General features: G+C 34.7%; 1 protein-coding gene across 9 annotated transcripts in view; it reads left to right on the plus strand.

Moving 5' to 3' along the window:
* The window catches only part of Nfat5 (nuclear factor of activated T cells 5), a 156,054-nt gene that overhangs the window by 121,006 nt on the left and 16,205 nt on the right, over positions 1-18,843 (plus strand). For 8 of the 9 annotated variants that reach the window (XM_071604761.1, XM_071604760.1, XM_071604763.1 and 5 more), the window contains 5 exons: positions 1,321-1,493; positions 4,852-4,986; positions 5,105-5,157; positions 12,341-12,473; positions 17,366-17,446. In XM_071604761.1, the coding sequence (XP_071460862.1) occupies positions 1,321-1,493; positions 4,852-4,986; positions 5,105-5,157; positions 12,341-12,473; positions 17,366-17,446 (575 nt within the window). The remainder of the gene's footprint in view (positions 1-1,320; positions 1,494-4,851; positions 4,987-5,104; positions 5,158-12,340; positions 12,474-17,365; positions 17,447-18,843) is intronic. The other variant, XM_071604758.1, reaches the window with a different exon arrangement.

An 18,843-nucleotide genomic window follows, 5' to 3' on the forward strand; every position in this document is an offset into this window, starting at 1 on the left:
AAGGCCCTGGGTTCAATCCTCAGTACCACATAAAAATGAATAAGGTCATTTAAAAAAAAGACTTATAATATTAAAATTGAAAATAAAAATCATAAACAATTCAATTTGCCTTTCTAAATTCTGCTCTTAATGTTTGCTTTAGAAACAGTTCAACATAAACCATGCGTTGTCTTGACCCATTTTGATGTGAAAAACATATTGCTGGTCTAAATTCATCTTTTATTTTTATTTTCCTTTATTTAAAAAAAATTAAATCCTAAGGTCATGCATTTTTTTGTCTTGTGCATTTTCACTGCCTGAAAAATATTTGAAGAATTAAAGATTTACATTTTTATTTTTTTCTTAAGCTTTTTGTAAAAGATCCTTAGTCCTAAAATTGAACCATGCCACTAGCAAATATATTGATTTGGGGCAAACCTGGGTTGTAATTATTTGTAAAAGATAGCTGTTACAGATTTTTCTCTACTTGGTTTTCAGTTTCCTCTTTTTTTTTTTAGTTGTAGATGGACAAATGCCTTTATTTTGCTTATTTTTATGTGGTGGTGAGGATTGAACCTACTGCCTCATACTTGCTAGGCAAGCTTTCCACCACTTGCCTTTTGAAAGCTGCTTTGAATAGATTGATGAAAGGTTAGTTATTGAGAAATATTAAGATTTGCTTTTTTGACTGGTAGCTTTTGAAAGTTGTAAAAGTGAATGTATTTAGTAAAGGAAGAAAGTAAGAGAGGTACTGATTATAAAAAAAGGGACTGGAGATGCTGCTTAGTGGTAGAGCAAGTGTTGAACATGTGTGAGACCACGGTTTTGATTCCTAGCACCACCAAAAAGAAAACATTCATTGTAAGAAAATAGGAACACAGAATAATAAAAAGCTAAAAAAAAAGAGAAAAAATGGAAAAGAAAAAGAAATAGGCTCTTATAAGCCACTGATTACTTCAGTTTAGATTTTAAAATAGTGATTTTCATCTCTACTATTTTTCCATTATTATAAACAAAATATTGAGAAGATTAGGAACTATGAATGTTCAGAATTTATACTTCTGTGTTTTTTGAGTTTGGAACTATATTACATGTTCAGAGAATTTATAGATAAATACTCTTAAAAAAACTTGGGGCTGGGATTGTGGCTCAGAGGTAGAACTTGCGCGCCTCACGCATGCGAGACCCTGGGTTCGATCCTCTGTACCACATAAAAATAAATAAAACAAAGGTATTGTATCCAACTACAACTAAAAAATATTTAAAAGAAAACTTGTTTGATTAAGAATGTTGTACTATGTTATAACAAAATGTCAATTAATATATTTTTTTCTGTGTTAGTGTGGACTGTGTAGGAATTTTGAAGTTGAGGAATGCTGATGTTGAAGCCAGAATAGGAATTGCTGGTTCCAAGAAAAAAAGCACTCGTGCCAGATTGGTTTTTCGAGTTAATATCACAAGGAAAGATGGCTCTACTTTGACATTGCAAACACCCTCTTCTCCGATTTTGTGTAGTAAGTAAGAAAATATGGAGCTGTTAAATTTTAGATGTTTCATATACTCCATCTTGTGGTCATGTAAATTTGAAATTTTAAAAGCTGTAGTCAAGGGTTGGAACAGTAGCATGCACCTGCAGTCCCAGCTACTTGGGAGCCTAAGGCAGGATGATCACTTGAGCCCCAAAAGATCCTCATATAAACATATTTCATGAAAGGATCTGATTTTCTTTTTTTTTTTTTGGAGGGATTGAAAAAAATCTATTAAGATTGGAACAAAAAGATACGCATGAAAAAGTCATAAGATTTAAGGTTAGAGAGCTAAACAAGCTCTCTTTCATAAAGACAATTGAATGTTGAGCTAAAGAATTTGAATTTTATCCTAACTACTTTAGGAAGCTTGAGGTTTGAAATTAGGCAGTGTGGGTAGGGTGCATATCGGGGGAAGAGGAAGGATAAATAATTAATACAGTGTTACAAAAGACTCAAAAGATCTTTATATTTTAAAAAAATATTTGTTCCATTATGTTTCTGGCTTATATTTATTTGCATGAATATAACCTTTGGGGGCAGGTTTGAGCAGTTGGAATAGAGGGGGAGGTGAAAAGGAAATAGGCTACTAAGCAAGATTGGAATTGGAATGAGAGATAGAAGGAATCAGGGAGATGAAAGTAGAAAAGGAAGAGGGGCTCAAGGTAATGAAGGTAGAAGGGAGGAGAGGAGAAACATACTTGGTGTTATATCTAGAGATTTTGATTGGAAAGAAGGACAAATGCCGGGATTTATGCTATGCATTGTGACCTTAAAAAATATTCCAGCGGGGGCTGGGGATGTGGCTCAAGCGGTAGCGCACTCGCCTGGCATGCGTGCGGCCCGGGTTTGATCCTCAGCACCACGTACAAACAATGATGCTGTGTCCGCCCATAACTGAAAAATAAATATTAAAAAAATTAAAAAAAAATATTCCAGCTTTGGGGCTGGAGTTGTAGCTCAGTGGTAGAGCGCATGCCTTGCACATGTGAGGCACTGGGTTCGATTCTCAGCACCATATATGAATAAATAAATAAAGGTTCATCAACAACTGAAAAAAAATGGACCTCTTTAAAAAAAAAAAATCCAGCTTTGAAGCTGGGTGGCTTATAGTCCTGTAATCCTGTCCATTTGGGAGGCTAAGGTTAGGAAGATTGCAATTTGTGAAGCTAACTTTAGAAATTTAGCAAGATTCTCAGCAACTTAGTGAGACCCCATCTCAAAATAAAAAAGGACTCAGGATGTGGTCAGTGGTAAAATCTCCAGTGGGTTCAATCTCTAGTACACCCCCCACACCCAATCTCTAGTACACCCCCTCACACATAACCAATTAAATGCCTAAATGCCAATATCCTACTGATAAATTATATGATTTGAAAGTATATTTCTTATTATGTTATAATAAATCAATACAAAATGCCTTCTATATTCTATGGTAACCAATTTCGTGCTTTGAATTAGTTTAACGATAGCCATGGAGGGCTGTGGATATAGCTCAATGGTATAGTGCTTACCAAGCATGTTGTGAGAGGTCCTGGGTTAAATCCTTACTACTTGGAGGTAAATAAAAATTACCCTTAGATTCTTGTACATAGGTTTTCTTAATAACATCTTTAGAATTCTGCAGACAGGGCTGGGGTTGTGGTTCAGTGGTAGAGCGCTCTCCTAGCACGTGTGAGGCCCTGGGTGCAATTCTCAGCACCACATATAAATAAATAAAATAAGCATATTGTGTCCATCTATAACTAAAAAATAAATATTAAAAAAAAAAGAATTCTGCAGACAATATAGTCATGTTTTTAAGCCGGGCATGGTGGCACATGCCTATAAGCCCAGTGGTTTGGGAAGCTGAGGCAGAGGATCGCGAGTTCAAAGCCAGGCTCAGCAACAGCAAGGCACTAAGCAACTCAGACCCTGTCTCTAAATAAAATACAAGATAGGGCTAGGATATGGCTCATTGATCCAGTGCCCCTGAGTTCAATCCACAGTAGTCCCCCCCCCCTAAAAAATTACTTTTAAGTAAATTGATTAGTTAATTTTTTATTTGATAGGATATAGAATTGCCAGGATACCTCTATTAACCCATTTCAGTTTTCTCTTGGATTTGGCACATTACTTCAATTCACATTTCATTATCCACACAAGTCATATGACTAAGCTTGATGTGAGTGGGACAAGAATTATAGCCTTCCTACAAAGAAGGGCCTGGGGAGCAGTAAACATTTGTACAATAACACAACTTTGCGCATTGTGTTATTATAAAAATAAAATTAACTATTAATAAAATATGTAAATATCTTAAAAGAACTGAAGTTGAATTTTCCAAAGATAGTGAAAAGTCTCATTAATTTATAAATTAACAAGTTAGACAAGCAATATTTGTTTGACTTTGGAACACATGTGTTGTAAAGATTTGCTAAAACAGCAAGTAATGTAATCTGTGACAGTGTGATTTTTTTCAATCAGGTTCTGATAACCTGAAGTTTCTTGAGTACTTGAAACTTATTTGTATCTATTGGTTGGACAGCTAGTCCTTAATGGGTGTCAGTAAGGATACCTTTGGATATTTATAGAGCATATCACAGTATGAAAAGCTTAGAGATATCCTTTTGTTTAGCTCTGCTTAACTCCATATTTCCCCTCTCAACTTCTCACACTTTCTTAGGGAAATCCTGGCCTAAAGAAGTTTGTTAGGCTAATTGCAATTTTCTTATTATCTCTAGCTCCTCAGTACTTGTCTTTGTTAATTTTAGTAGTGTTTATTTCATCTTTGTAGTTGAAAAACAAGTGCATCATTTTTTTCATCTCAAGATTCCTGGTTCGGAAAACCATCCTGGTAGAATGATTGATCCAAAAGTGGGCTTAATCTGTTTTTAGGTTTTCGTTTGGTTTGAGGTCTCTGGGTCCTGTGCCTAGATCTTTTAATATACTCTCAGTACCACCCACATAACTCTTGTTACTCAGGGATTCTATAATGTAATGGTATAGTACAGCTGACATTTAAAGGTTAAGACTGGGACAAGCTTATAATTTTTAAAAAATATTATTAAGACAAAAACATCATTAGGTTTATCATTCATGAAATGAGAAAACAAAGATGATATATAATAAATGAAAACCTCATCTTAGGCACTTATTTAGCTCTGTAATATCTTCCAATTGTTGTTAGAAATTTATATATTTTCTAATTTTTTTTCTCTGTCCTCTGTAAGTTGTAGAGTAAAGGACATTAAATTCAGGGTGAACAAAGAAAACTTGTAGAACTCAATATATAATTGCATGTTGATTTTAGGTAAGAAGTAAATGTTGATGGTTCTTTTCATGGAATGTTTATGTATACCCACAGCTCAACCAGCAGGAGTGCCAGAGATCTTAAAAAAAAGCTTACATAGCTGTTCAGTGAAAGGAGAGGAAGAAGTGTTTTTAATTGGCAAGAACTTTCTGAAAGGAACTAAAGTTATTTTCCAAGAAAATGTTTCTGGTAAGTAGGCAAATTAGTAGATTGTTAGATTTTTCACTTTGTTATAAAGATACAATCTTAGCTACAGAGTAAAACAGTTGTTCAAAAATTAGTAAGTCACTGTTTTTATTTCAACCAGATGAAAACTCTTGGAAATCAGAAGCTGAAATCGACATGGAATTGTTTCATCAGGTATAATTTAAGCCTTTTTATAAGTTTTACTCTGAGCTATTCAGTTTTGTTCTGAAAATAATTTCTGAACAGATTAAATTTCATCATTATATGGGATTGATGTGACTCAAAATTTTTTTTCTTGAGTTTCCTTAACTGAAATAGAATTATTCCTCTGATGCCAGACATGACTAGTTCTCTCTTTTCAAAATTTAAGAGCATTAGCAAAGGTTGCCATTGTTAATAAATAAAGCATTTCTTTCCTGGAATGTATTTTCTTTAAGGATTTGGATTATCTTACCCTACAGTACAGTTAAATCACAGGAAAACCAATATTTATTAAGTACCTGTTTATGTGTCAGGTGCTTTATATTTGTTAAAGTTATTTCCTTAAATTTGGACACAGTCATCACAATCTTTGGGGGGCTGAGGTTGTGGCTCAGTGGTAGAGCACTTGCCTAGCACCTGTGAGGCACTGGGTTCAATCAATCCTTAGCACCATGTAAAAATGAATAAATCTACAACTAAAAAAAATTTTTTTAAAAAGTCTTTGAGGGGGATAGAATTCGTATATGTAGGACCTTTCCATGCATTGCTCTCTAAAATTATTTATTATTTATTTCCTCATTAGAGGAAAAACAGCTAGAAAACAAGTACAGAAACCTAAGAATTAATAAGTAGAGCAAATAGTATCAAATTCATAGAAATTGAAACTAACAGAAGAAATGGTTAAATCTATGAGCAAGTTAGTTAGATGGCTCATGCAGAAGAATAGTGTGTATAGGTACAGATTGGGGACAGAGGGGAAGGGACAAGCTAATTAGTGTAAAATACCCAAAGCTTAAAATTTAGTATAGAGCTGATAGCAATAGAGAAGAGAACATGGAAGCAAGCAGAGATGTGGAAGAGACAGGAATTGGAGACTATAGCCAGTTTATCCAAAAACTTTGTAATTTCTTTGTGGTTTTTAAATATTGTTTTATTCCTTTGTGTATTAAAAAAAAAAAAAACTAATAAAAATATAAAACATTTTAAATTTAATATATTGCCAAACTCAAGACTAAGGGAATAGCCAAGGCTACTCTCACTTCACACATCAGCCAAAAAGTTTAGAAGTCTCCAGGTCACTGTCCCTTTGGATACCTAGCTTAAAATTTAGGTTTTCCCACTTTCTCCTCAGATTGAATAATTTGTTAAAATTTATAGAACTCTAGAAATTGCATGTGATTATAAATTTGTTACAACAAAGGGATACTAATCAGAACCAACTGAAGGGAGACACAGAGGGCAAGAGGGAGCTAAAAGCCAAGCTTCTGTTATCTTTATGGAAGTATTCCTCTCAGTTCATCGGTGAGTGACAACTTGCAGAGAACTGCCAAACCAGGGAGGCTCACCCAAGCTTTTAGTGTCCAGAGTTTTTATTTGGACTTGATTGTATATTGCCTGTGCCCTGACCTATAGTTTCCAGTTCCATCAGAGGTCAGAACTGATACAGCATGTTTCAGAGAGCCCATCATAAGTCACAGTTGTTAGTTTGTCCAGTGGCCAAAGCCCTAAAGATACTCCTATCAAATTGTAGGATCCTAGAGATCACCTCCCAATAACCAAGGACAAAAAACAGATCTTTCTTTGAGTAAAGTTAATTCTTTATTACAGAGTATTACAAGAACTGGAGCTTCCTACATAACCAGACAAATGCCATGTGGAAAGCTTTCCTTTAGCTTTATACTACTTGCAAAAGTAGAACTTAAGTCATTCCTTTGTCCCATATGCTACTGCACAGTATCTCCTAGGGTTCTTTACCACTCTTAACTGAAGTTCTAGTACCTGTTTTGTAATGAACAATTTGTGTTATTTAAGAAAGACAAGTCAGGGTTGGGGATGTGGCTCAAGCGGTAGCCTGGCAGGCGCTGGGTTCAATCCTCAGCACCACATAAAAATAAAATAAAGATATTGTGTCCACCGAAAACTAAAAAAAATAAATAAATATTAAAAAATTCTCTCTCTCTCTCTCAAAAAAAAAAAAAGTCACTTTTGTGCCTCAGCTGTCTAATCTATAAGATAAACTCTTGCACAAGATTGAGCTCTAACCCTGACATTTTTATGATTTCTTATATTCCTTGATCAGACCATCCCTATTCCCTGTAAACCAGCAGTAGCTTCCTTGAGAGTACTCCTGAAGATTAGGGGGCAATATTGTGTGGCCTTTCTGTGATCCTCATAATACTAGCCGATTAATGGACAATCATGAGCCAAAGGCGGTGACATCCGTTTTTAATCCCAGCTACTTAGGAGGCTGAGGCAGGAGGTTCTCAAGTTGGAGATCAGCCTGGGTAACTTAGTGAGACCCTGTGTCAAAATAAAAAGGACTGGGGATGTAGCTCACTGTGCCCTGACCTGTAGTTTCCAGTTCCATCAGAGGTCAGAACTGATATGGCATGTTTCAGAGAGCTTATCATAAGTCACAATTGTTAGTTTGTCCAGTGGCCAAAGCCTTAAAGAAACTCCTATCAAATTGAATCCAGTACCCCTGGATTCAGTCCCCAGTACTGACTGGGGTAGAGGGGAAGATACTCTTGAAAAACTTCTCCATTCATTTTATTCCTGTTGAATGAAAAGAGGACTCTGGTCTAAGGTCTCTTTGTTCTGAGGACTCTTCAAATCCTAATTTCAGTCATGTTTTTATATACCTAGAATTTTAATCCTAACTGAAAATTAACTTATCCCTGGAATATTTTGTATGCTGTGACTATGTTCTTGTTTTGATTTGTTTTATTTTTGTGATACTGGGGATTGAACCTAGTGGCCATCTACCTAAGCAACATTTCTACCTCCTTCCCCCGCCAGTTTTTTTTTTTAAACAGTCTTGCTGAATTGCCCAGTCTGGGTTCATACTCAGAATCCCCCTGCTTTTAGCCTCCTGAATGGCTGGGATTATAGGCTTGTGACACTTTGCTTTAACAAATTGATTAGGTAAATGTAAATTCCCAGGGCTGGGTTGTGGCTTAGTGGTATAGCACTCGCCTTGCACGTGCAAGACCCTGGGTTCAATTCTCAGCACCACATAAAAATGAATAAGTGAAATAAAAATATTATGTCCAACTGCAACTAAAAAATAAATATTAAAAAAATGTAACTCCCCTTATTTGTAATGCTCTATTATAATTATTCCTATGATACAGATTTATAAATAAGAGACAAGTTCTAGAGAATGAAAGACTTATAAATGCTACATAATATTAATAAACATTGGTATTATATCATAAAATAGTCCCAACAAATTTTTAAATTATTTTTTATTTTTTATTTTTAGTTATACATGACAGTAGAATGTATTTTGACATATCATACATACATGGAGTATAACTTTCCATTTTTGTGGTTGTACGTGATGTGGTGTTACAGTGGTCATGTATTCATATATGAATATAGGAAAATTAAGTCCAGTCATTCTACTGTCTTTCTCATTCCCATCTCCCCTCCCGGCCCCCAATAAATTTTAATCTTAATTTGCTATTTAATGTAGAACTTTATATTAACAGGTCATTATTTCTCCCTACCTTCCTTTCCTTCCTGGTCCTTCCCTTCTCACTCTTTTCTCTTCTTTCCTTCCTAACAGGGCATTTAGGTCAGATACAATAGATTTAAAGAAAAATAATCATAGAAGTAAGACATGTGATAGAATGCAAAGGAATTATGTACTTATTTGGTGGCTAAATGTAGGAGGTCTGAGATTTTTGCAAGCAAGTATGTAAACAACAAACTATAATATGATCTGTCATTATCAGATTTTCTTTTTTGGTGTCAGGGATTGAACCCAGGATTGTTTAACCATGAGCCACATCCCCAGCCCTTTTGTTTTTATATGTTTTTAGAGACAGGATCTGGCTAAGTTGCTTAGGGCCTCACTAAGTTGCTGAGGCTGGCTTTGAACTCGAGATATTCCTGTTTCAGCCTCCTGAGCTGCTGGGCTCAATGCCCGGGACAAAAAATAAATAAATAAATAAGAGATGGGTGCAGCAGCACTCACCTGTAATCCAAGTGACTGGAGATGCTGAGGCTGGAGGATGGCAAGTTCAAAGCCAACCTCATCAAAAGCGAGGCACTAAGCAACTCAGTAAGAGTCTGTCTCTAAATAAAATACAAAATAGGGCTGAGGATGTGGCTCAGTGGTCAAGTGACCCTGAGTTCAATCCCAGATACCCAGAAGACTAAAATAAATAAGAAATTCTTGAAAGAAATGCTAGAAGAAGATTCTCAGGGGAATTCATAAGAAAACTAGTCTAAACGAAGACTTGCATGTTTAGAAGATAGGTATTTCAAATTGGCTCTAATAGAAATCTTGCAAAGTGTCTTTCTTCCAATCCAATTACATATATCCCCAGCTGTGAAATGAATTTGGCAATGATAAATTATTTCACAGAAAAGTGAAAAATATATAGCCCCGTTGCTTGTATACCTCAAAAAATATTTTCTGTAAGTGGGAAAAATAGTTATTTTGAATCCAAGCAGATTTTTATTAAGATACTGAAATTCAAACATTTCCCTCTTTTTCCCCAGAGAATGTTATACTTGCTATAAAATCTCCCATACCTTTGGATATTTTGTATATATTGTATTCTTAGCTCAGTGGTAGTTAATTGCACCTAATTTAAGAAAGCAGTGTTAAAAAACAACTTTTGATTACTGTTCACAATTTACCTTGTTTTATTTCAAATGGATTGTAGAGTTTCTAGATTCAGATTGAGGAAGTATGAAGAATTAGTGTCGAGAGGTTCATTTGAGGGGGCAAAAAATTCATTTGGTTTTAAAAGTTTCAAATTAGGTTTGCTTAAACATGCTCTCTGAAACAAGTAGGGTAGAAGTATTTTGATAAAATATGCATCTGAATTTTAAATACTAATCCCATTATTAATTACTAAGAAACAGTTTTTTTATTCAGAAGGATAATTTGAAATATAGTTTGCCATATAATTTAGATGTGGAAGAGTGCTTGGCAAGTCAACCACTCAGTTATTTTGTAAATCTAGGTGGGCTGCTTCTTTGATGTGATTGTAGTATCTAAGTAGACTTCTGTTTCTTATAAGTCGAATCATTACTGGAATATTTTTGATGACCAAATATTCATTCAGATCCTCCTCCCCAAATAGTTGAGGATGCATACACATTTACACTACATGTTTTTCAACCTGATTTAAAAAACGTGTGGTTTCTTTCAGGATGGCTAAATTATGAGGTATTCTATTAGAAAGGGAGCTTGCTCTTTCTTTCATTTGTTCTTTCTGATTCCTTTTAATGTTAGTTTATTTTAGAGAGTATTTTTAAGATACAAATTAAGTGCTCAGAAATTGAAACTTGACCTCATTTGTCCTTTTTTCTTTTATGTGTGTGGAGGGGTAGGTACTGGGTTGAACCCAGGGATGCTTTACCACTGAACTACATTTCAGCCCTCTTTTATTTTGATTCGAGACAAGATCTGGCTAAGTTGCCAAGTCTAGCCTAGAACTTTTGATCCTTCAGCCTCAGGCTCCCAAGTCCCTGAGATTATAGATGTGCCCCTGTGCCTGGCTGTCCCATATTCTAATGAACATCAGCTATATTCTAACTGAAATAAACATGCCTGTAATCCCAGCAGCTCAGGAGACTGAGGCAAGAGGATCACAAGTTCAAAGTTAGCCTTAGCAACAGCAAAGTGCTAAGCAACTGAGTGAGACCCTATCTCTAAAAAAAAAAAAAAAAAAAGCCTAGGGATATGGCTTTCCATATCCCTAGGCTTTTTATTTTTTCCTGTGGTTGAGTTCCCCTGAGTTCAATCCCTGCTACCTTCCCACCCCCCAAAAAAAGAAATGTCAAATTTACCACACCCTCAGCTATTGGCTTTGGCCTCTTCCATGTCAGATCATAAGTAAAAGCATAATCACTACCTTCCTAGTGTTACTTCCCATTACTATAATTTACTAGGGAAAAAGAGAAAAAGTTCAAATGTGGTTCATATTATCTTCCAAGAAACCCCCTTGAGTAAATGCTGATGAAACACACATGAACTTTTCTTTTTCTTTTTCAATTTCTTTTTGAGGTTGTAGATGGATAGCATGCCTTTATTTTATTTGTTTATTTTTATGTGATGCTGAGGATCGAACCCAGTGCCTCACACATGCTAGGCAAGTGTTCTGCCACTGAGCTACAGCCCCAGCCCTGCCCTTTTCTTATAAAGATGTATATATTCTAACTAAAAGTATCTTATTTACTGAAGTTTGAATAAACTGAACCATTTAATTTTAAATGAGTAGGTGGTAGGGAGGAATGAACTGCATTATGAAGTACATCTCATTGAGGTTATACAGAACACATGATAACTGACTTTGCATTTCATGGACATACTTTTTTCCTCATAATTTGCTCTAATGTTCAATTGAGTATATTTTGAATATGGTGCCATTTTTAAAAATTTTTATTTTTAAGTGTAGATGGACACAAAACAATGCCTTTATTTTTTTTATGTGGTGCTGAGGATCGAACCCGGGTCCCGCCCATGCTAGGCGAGCACTCTACCACTAAGCCACAATCCCAGCCCGGTGCCATTCTTAACAGAGGAGATACATTGAAGTATCTGAGCAGTCTGGAACCTCATGGAGCTTACTTACATTTATTGGAGAGAGACCAAAAGTGGAGTGGGCAGGGGATTAGGGTAATTTCAAGTGTCAATAAGTGCTGATATGGAAATAAATAATTAACTGACCAGGTTCGGAAGGGGTTCTGCTTTAAACAGGATAGTCAAAGGAAGATTTCACTTAAGAGGTGACATTTATATCAAATTTGAAAATCTGTGAAGAACTTGCCATTTGAGGAGGTGAAGGAAGAATATTACAGTTGATGAGAACAGCAATTGGAAGATAAAACTGAGTTTAGTATGTTAAAAGAATGGACTGAGAAAGTCAGTTTGTAGTAAGGCAGGGGGGAAGTGGGAGTGAGATGAAGTTGACAGAGCAGGGACCTTGAAAGCCATTGTAAAACATTTTGATTTCTACCTTAAGGATATCTTCAACTAATGACCTAGTAGTACCTATCAACCTGAGGTTAAAAATACATTTTTTTTCCTAATCAGACTTTTAAAACTTTAAAGCTAATAGGAAATATATTTAGTCTTCTAAATTTAAATATTGTTGTTTTTTTTTTCTGACTATTGTATTTTTCTTTAAATTAGAACCATCTTATTGTGAAGGTTCCCCCATATCATGACCAACATATAACTTTGCCTGTATCGGTGGGGATATATGTAGTGACCAATGCTGGAAGATCCCATGATGTTCAGCCATTCACCTACACTCCAGATCCAGGTATGTCAAAAAGAAAAATTCTGAATAAAAATGAATAATTAATTTCTAGCTCTTTAAAAAGATAAGAAGACCAGCCAAGAAAAGAGAAAAAGTTGTTCTCTGTGACAAATTAATGTGAATTTATTTTGGAGATGGCTTTATTTCCTAAAAAGATAGCCATCGAATACAACTTCTGTGTTAGCAGGATCATTTTTACCTTTTATAATAATAAAAGCCAGGAATGCTCTGAGATCAGATTCTCCTGAGCCACTTTACAGGTCACTACTTAATAAGGATGACCATTTATTGGTATTTCTTATATGCGGGAAGGTAAGTGACAGTTTTGGGAAAGTACTTAATAGTTTAAGTTGGCTAGTTATAGGGTTTCTGTTTGTTTGTTTGTTTGTTTGTGCCTTGCTGAGGATTGATCTTAGAGTCTTCTGCATACTAAGCACATGCTCTACCACTGAGGTATACACTCCAACCTTCTTATGGTGTTTTTTTTTTTTTTTTTTCTCTTACCTAGTCTTTTTTGTTTTGTTTTGGTACTGGGGTTTAAACCTGATGCTTTACCACTGAGCTACATTCCCAGTCTTTTTTTTTTTTTTTTTTTTGAGACAGAATCTTACTAAGTTGCTTAGGGCCTTGCTAAGTTGCTAAAGCTGGCCTCAAACTTGTGATCCTTTGGTGTCAACCTCCCAAATCCCCAGGATACTGGTGTGCACCACTGTGCCCAGCTTAAGGTGCATTTTTGAGAGAGGTGAGAAATATGCTTGGAGTAATATGTGATAAAGTCAAAAAGTTTCAGAGACTGGTGGTGAATATTTTAAATATGATTTTAAGTATTTAGGCAAAATAAGATGGTTTAGAAAGAAATCAGTGACAAAAATAATTAAAATGTTAAAAGTTTGATGGTTTTTTGCTAAAAATTATCTTGTAAGTTGTTTGCCTGCATTAATTTAGTTGCCTGAAGAAGACAAAAGCCTTCTGCTAGAAGTAAGGAAAATATTTTAGAAATGGAAACTCTTCCTGTGTTCCATTGACTGAGGCTTGGTTTCTACCATGGCTACTATTGATTCAGTTTATTCCAGTGTCAGACATACTTAATAATTATCAGCCCCCCGTATCTGTAGTTTATTAATATGTTTCCCCAAAATAGTTCAGGACTCAGTAAGATAGAAGAAGTTGAAGAAAAGTGATTTGGAAAGAAAGCCCTGGCATCAAAAAATAAGGGAAACAAATCTAGGTGCAGGGGTGCATATACCTACTTGGGAGCTAAGACAGAAGGATTGCTTGAATCTAGGAATTCAAGGCCAGCCTGGGCAACACAGTGAGATTCCCATCTCAAAAAAAGAAAAAGAAAAATGAGGGAAATGGAAGCTAATAGAGTTATAATTAGTCTTGGTAATTAATTCATCTAATTCCCTATTTTTAATTATGTCTGAATTTTGCAGTATTGGTTATTTACAGTGAGTTTGCTACAAAGGCATGCCACAGTGTATAGCACTAATGAAACTCCCCTTGCTATTTTTCTCAGAACTAAAGGTCATAAGTAAAAACTTTGAACCAAAAAGGCATGGTTTGGAAATAATATTTTGGCTTCAACCAAAATAAGAGGAGAAAGAAGATTGCTTTATAGTAAGAGTCCAAATATTTTTGTTTTTGTTTTCTCAGAAGGCCTAAAAATCCAAAACATGTGATTTAAAATTAATATAGTTAAGGTACTTCGGTAACTGCTAGTTATGAAATACTGATATGTAATATTTTACAGAAGAATGCACAAATATGAGGGAAAAGATGACATAATTAACATTAGGATCTGTTTCCTGATGAGCTTCTACATCAGTTATGGGGAAAGAAAAAGGCTGTGTGTGCCAAAGAATAAATAGTATTAATGGTTTTTGCTATCCTGAAAACACTGAAATCTGGTTGTTGTCATTTATTGTTTTTTTTTTTTAAGAGAGTAAGAGAGAAAAAGAATTTTTAATATTTATTTTTTAGTTTTTCGTGGACACAACACCTTTATTTTATTTTTATGTGGTGCTGAGGATTGAACCCAGCGCCCTGCGCATGCCAGGTGAGCGTGCTACCACTTGAGCCACATCCCCGGCCCCGATTTATTGGTTTTATATTTATTAGTTAGAAAAAACTTCAAGACTTTGAAGTATTGAGTATCACCTTCAAGAATCCTGATTTTGGTGCTGGGGATATAGCTCAGTTGGTAGAGTGCTTGCCTCCCATGTACAATGCCTTGGTTCAATCCCCAGCACCACCAAAAAAAAAAAAAAAGAATCCTCATTTCTTAGTGATGAGTGCTGACTATTAGGAATTTTTCTTTGATAGATTTCCAAATAAGCTTTTATGTCTTCTGCTTTAAAAAATGCTCTAATGGCCTGTATTTGGCCATACTTAGGTAATCATTACCATATGTTTGTTCTTTAAAATTTATACCCTTTGAGGGATAGGGGTTGTGGCTCAGTGGTAGAGCACTTGCCTAGCATACCTGACGCACTGGGTTCAGTCCCTGGCACCACATAAAAATAAACAAATAAAATAAAGGTGTTGTGTTCATCTACGACTAAAAATAAATTTTTTAAAAAAATTTATACCCTTTGAGTATCTTACACATCACAGATAGCAGTCACACTTAGAAAATCTTATTCAATACATGATACACAAACATTGTAATGAGATCTAATGCCTCCGTTTCTACCTTTATGATACAATTTAAAAATTTTTCATAATTTCATTAACCCTAGCTCAGTGGTAGAGTACTTGCCTAGCTCATTTATATATATATATATATATATAAATAAAAACTGGGATTGAATCCAGAGTGCTTTATTACTGAACTACATCCCCAACCCTCTATTTTTATTGTTTATTTTGAGACAGAGCCTTTCTAAATTACTAAGGCTGGCTTCAAACTTTCAATCCTCTTGCCTCAGCCCCTGCTGAATTGCTGGGATTAGAGGTGTGTGCCTCTGTACCCAGCTCATTTTTCTGCTGCCCTAAAAACAAATTACTAATAACTTAATTTAAAAGTAGAAATTTTTAAGTTTTTCCAGTTTTTAAATCTTTAATTATCAAAATAATTTAATTATTAAAATTAGTGTCACACAGAGAAATTGTAGTATTTCTTTTTGAGTGCCTAAAAGTGCTCAGTTACACTTTGTTACACTTACTATGCAGCATACTAAGATAAATTATTAAATTCCATTTTTTAGATGTGTGCAATTTTGTCTCCTTATCCTTTAACTATCATTTCACATTGTCATGTCAAGAATATGCATTAGCAGGGCTGGGGATGTGGCTCAAGCGGTAGGGCGCTCTCCTGGCATGCGTGCAACCCGGGTTCGATCCTCAGCACCACATACAAACAAAGATGTTGTGTCCGCCAAAAAATAAAATTAAATAAATAAATGTTTAAAAAAAAAAAGAATATGCATTAGCTGGGCATGGTGGTACACACTTGTAATCTCAGCAACTTGGGAGGCTGAGGCAGGAGAATCACAATTAGTGAGGCCCTAAGCAACTTAAGCAACTTAAATGATTTTGTCTCAAAATAAAAAGGGCTGTGGATGCACCTCAGTGGTATAACACCCCTGAGTTCAATCCTTATTAGCAAAAAAAAACTAAAATACCTTAAAAGTTAACTGACTCAAATCTTATTTATTTTGGATTTAGTGAATAAAATATATTTGAATAAAATTAATATATGGTTATTTGAAGCAAGAACCTATTTATTAGGGGCTGGGCATATGGCTCAGTTGGTAGAGATGCTTGCCTCACATGCACAAGGCCCCTGGGTTCAATCCCTAGCACTACAAAAAAAAAAAAAGAAGAAGAAGAACATATTTATTTAGTTTTCTCATTTAGAACTGATTTCTGTTCTAAGGCTTATTAAATTTAAAGTTGTGATAGTAGATTAATTGATATGACTAAGAATTGTAACCCAGCAGCTCTTCATTAATATTAGCGAATTTTTTTTTTTTTGTCGGAAGTGTTACAAAAAAGAATAATCATAATATTGTGGATTTAGTTTGTTCAGTTGTTTTAATCAAACTTAAATATTGACTAATGTTTTTTAAATAAGTTTTTTTTTTTTTTAATTCTATTTGTTACTAGCAATTGAACCCAGGGGTGCTTAACCACAAAACCACATCCCCAACTCTTCTTTATTTTTGTTTTTTTTGTATGTATTTTTTTAGTTATAGATGGACAACAATACCTTTATTTTATATTTTATGTGGTGCTGAGGATCAAACCCAGTGCCTCATGTGTGCCGGTGGAACACTCTATCACTGAGTGCCAGCCCCAGCCCCCTTTTGAATTTTTTTAGTGACAGGATCTTACTAAGTTTGTTAGGGCCTCACTAGGTTACTGAGGCTAGCTTTGAACTTGCAGTCCTCATCCCTCATTCTGCTTTTTAATATTTATTTTTTTAATTATAGATGGACACAGTATCTTTATTTCATTTTTATATGGGGCTGAGTATGGAACCCAGTGCCTCACACATGTGAGGAGAGCGCTCTCCCTCTGAGCCACAATCCCAGTCCCTGGAAAATAAGTATTTTTAATAAATAATTTATTTAGGTAAATGGTTGGGGTTTTTTTCCTTGTTAATATTCTAATATTATTTAGTAAGTTTGAAATGTCTATTATTTTTTATTTTGAGACAGGATCTTGCTAAATTGCTCAGACTGGCCTTAAACTTGCAATTCTTTTGTCTCAACTTCCTGAGTTGCTTCCACTCCAAGAAGTGTTCTTAAAAATTGCTGTTTTGATAAGTGATCATATGCTGTCCTCACTAGGATGCTCTGTGAGAAAATATTCCAATTAAAGAATTCTAAGATACACATTTGTTAAGCTGAATATACTTTAAATACATGAACTTCTTTTTTTAATTGCAGCAGCTGGTGCTTTGAATGTAAATGTGAAGAAAGAAATATCTAGTCCAGCAAGACCTTGCTCTTTTGAAGAGGCCATGAAAGGTACCAAGTTGATTCTTTTCAAAAATTATAATAGGTGATCTTATCTGTTTTATCTAGAAAACTTTAATATTTGTTTTCTCTTATGTATTTATAAAATTTAGCAGGGTATCATCCACATTATAAAATAAATGTTTGATTTTATTAAATGCAGAGACTTGTTTATCAACTTGATATTGTCCTTTTTTCAGCATATAAACCTAACTTTTTAACAAATAGATGTTGGTGCTGGGTGCAGTAGCACATGCCTGTAATCACAGTGGCTCCGGAGGCTGAGATAGAAGGATTGCAAGTTTAAAGCCAGCCTCAGCAACTTAGCAAAGTCCTCTGCAACCTGTCTCAAATAAAAAATAAAAAAGGGCTGGGGATGTAGCTCAGTGACAAAATGTCCCTGCATTCAATCCCCAGTATGTAAATAAATAAATTAATAATAAAATAAATAAATAAGAATATAAAAGGACTAGGGATGTAGCTCATGGAAGTACCCTTGGGTTCAATCTCCTGAACCAATAAATAGATAGATAGATAAATAAATGGTCTTTGATTCTCAAGGAGCATGATTTACTCAAATCAATTTTATAAAATACGGTAAATTTTTTTATTCTCGGAAGTAAAGTTTAGTATTCATATATGTAATGGTTCAGTATAAATTATAATTAATTTGATTATTATTTAATTTAATTGATGGTAAACATTTTCCAGAGTATTTTAATGGGGAATTATTGCCTACACAATTAACTGCCAGGATTATCAAATTCAGCTGAAGAAAAATTCACAAATCTATAAACATCTTTAGCTAACATTTATTGAACATATATTAAGTTGTAGGCAATATGCCAAGCTCTTTATAGGTATTATTTAACCTTCTAAACTCTATGAGATTGGTAACTTATTGTTTCTATTTCATAAGTAAAGAATCCAAAGCTCTAGAGAGGTTAAATAATTTACCCATGGTCACTTAGCTAGGACTAAAAAAATATTGATTGAACTTCAGTGTGTAAATACATCTGAGCGAAAATCGTTCAAATTGTGTTTATTTTGAATAGTAAAATTAATTAATTAGTAAAGAATATCAGGGACCTTATGGCCTATCCATTGTAAACTTTTGGGATCTAGTCTTTTCTCTAAAAATTCCTTGTGATGCTTTCATGGCTGGGTGGAACATAACTAATCCAATGTAGAATTTCTTATACAAGATTAAGAATTGAGGGCTGGGGTTGTGGCTCAATGGTAGAGCGCTCGCCTAGCATGTGTGAGGCCCTGGGTTCAATCCTCAGCACTACGTAAAAATAAATAAATAAAGATTAAGAATTGAAGGTTAAAAAGGTATGTTTAATTTTTAGTAATAAATGAATTAATCCTTTGATCAAAATCTTACTAGCCAAAAAGAACAAGAAACA

The sequence above is a fragment of the Marmota flaviventris genome, chromosome 18, assembly GCF_047511675.1.
Source record: "Marmota flaviventris isolate mMarFla1 chromosome 18, mMarFla1.hap1, whole genome shotgun sequence".
NCBI classification, from domain to species: Eukaryota; Metazoa; Chordata; class Mammalia; order Rodentia; family Sciuridae; genus Marmota; species Marmota flaviventris.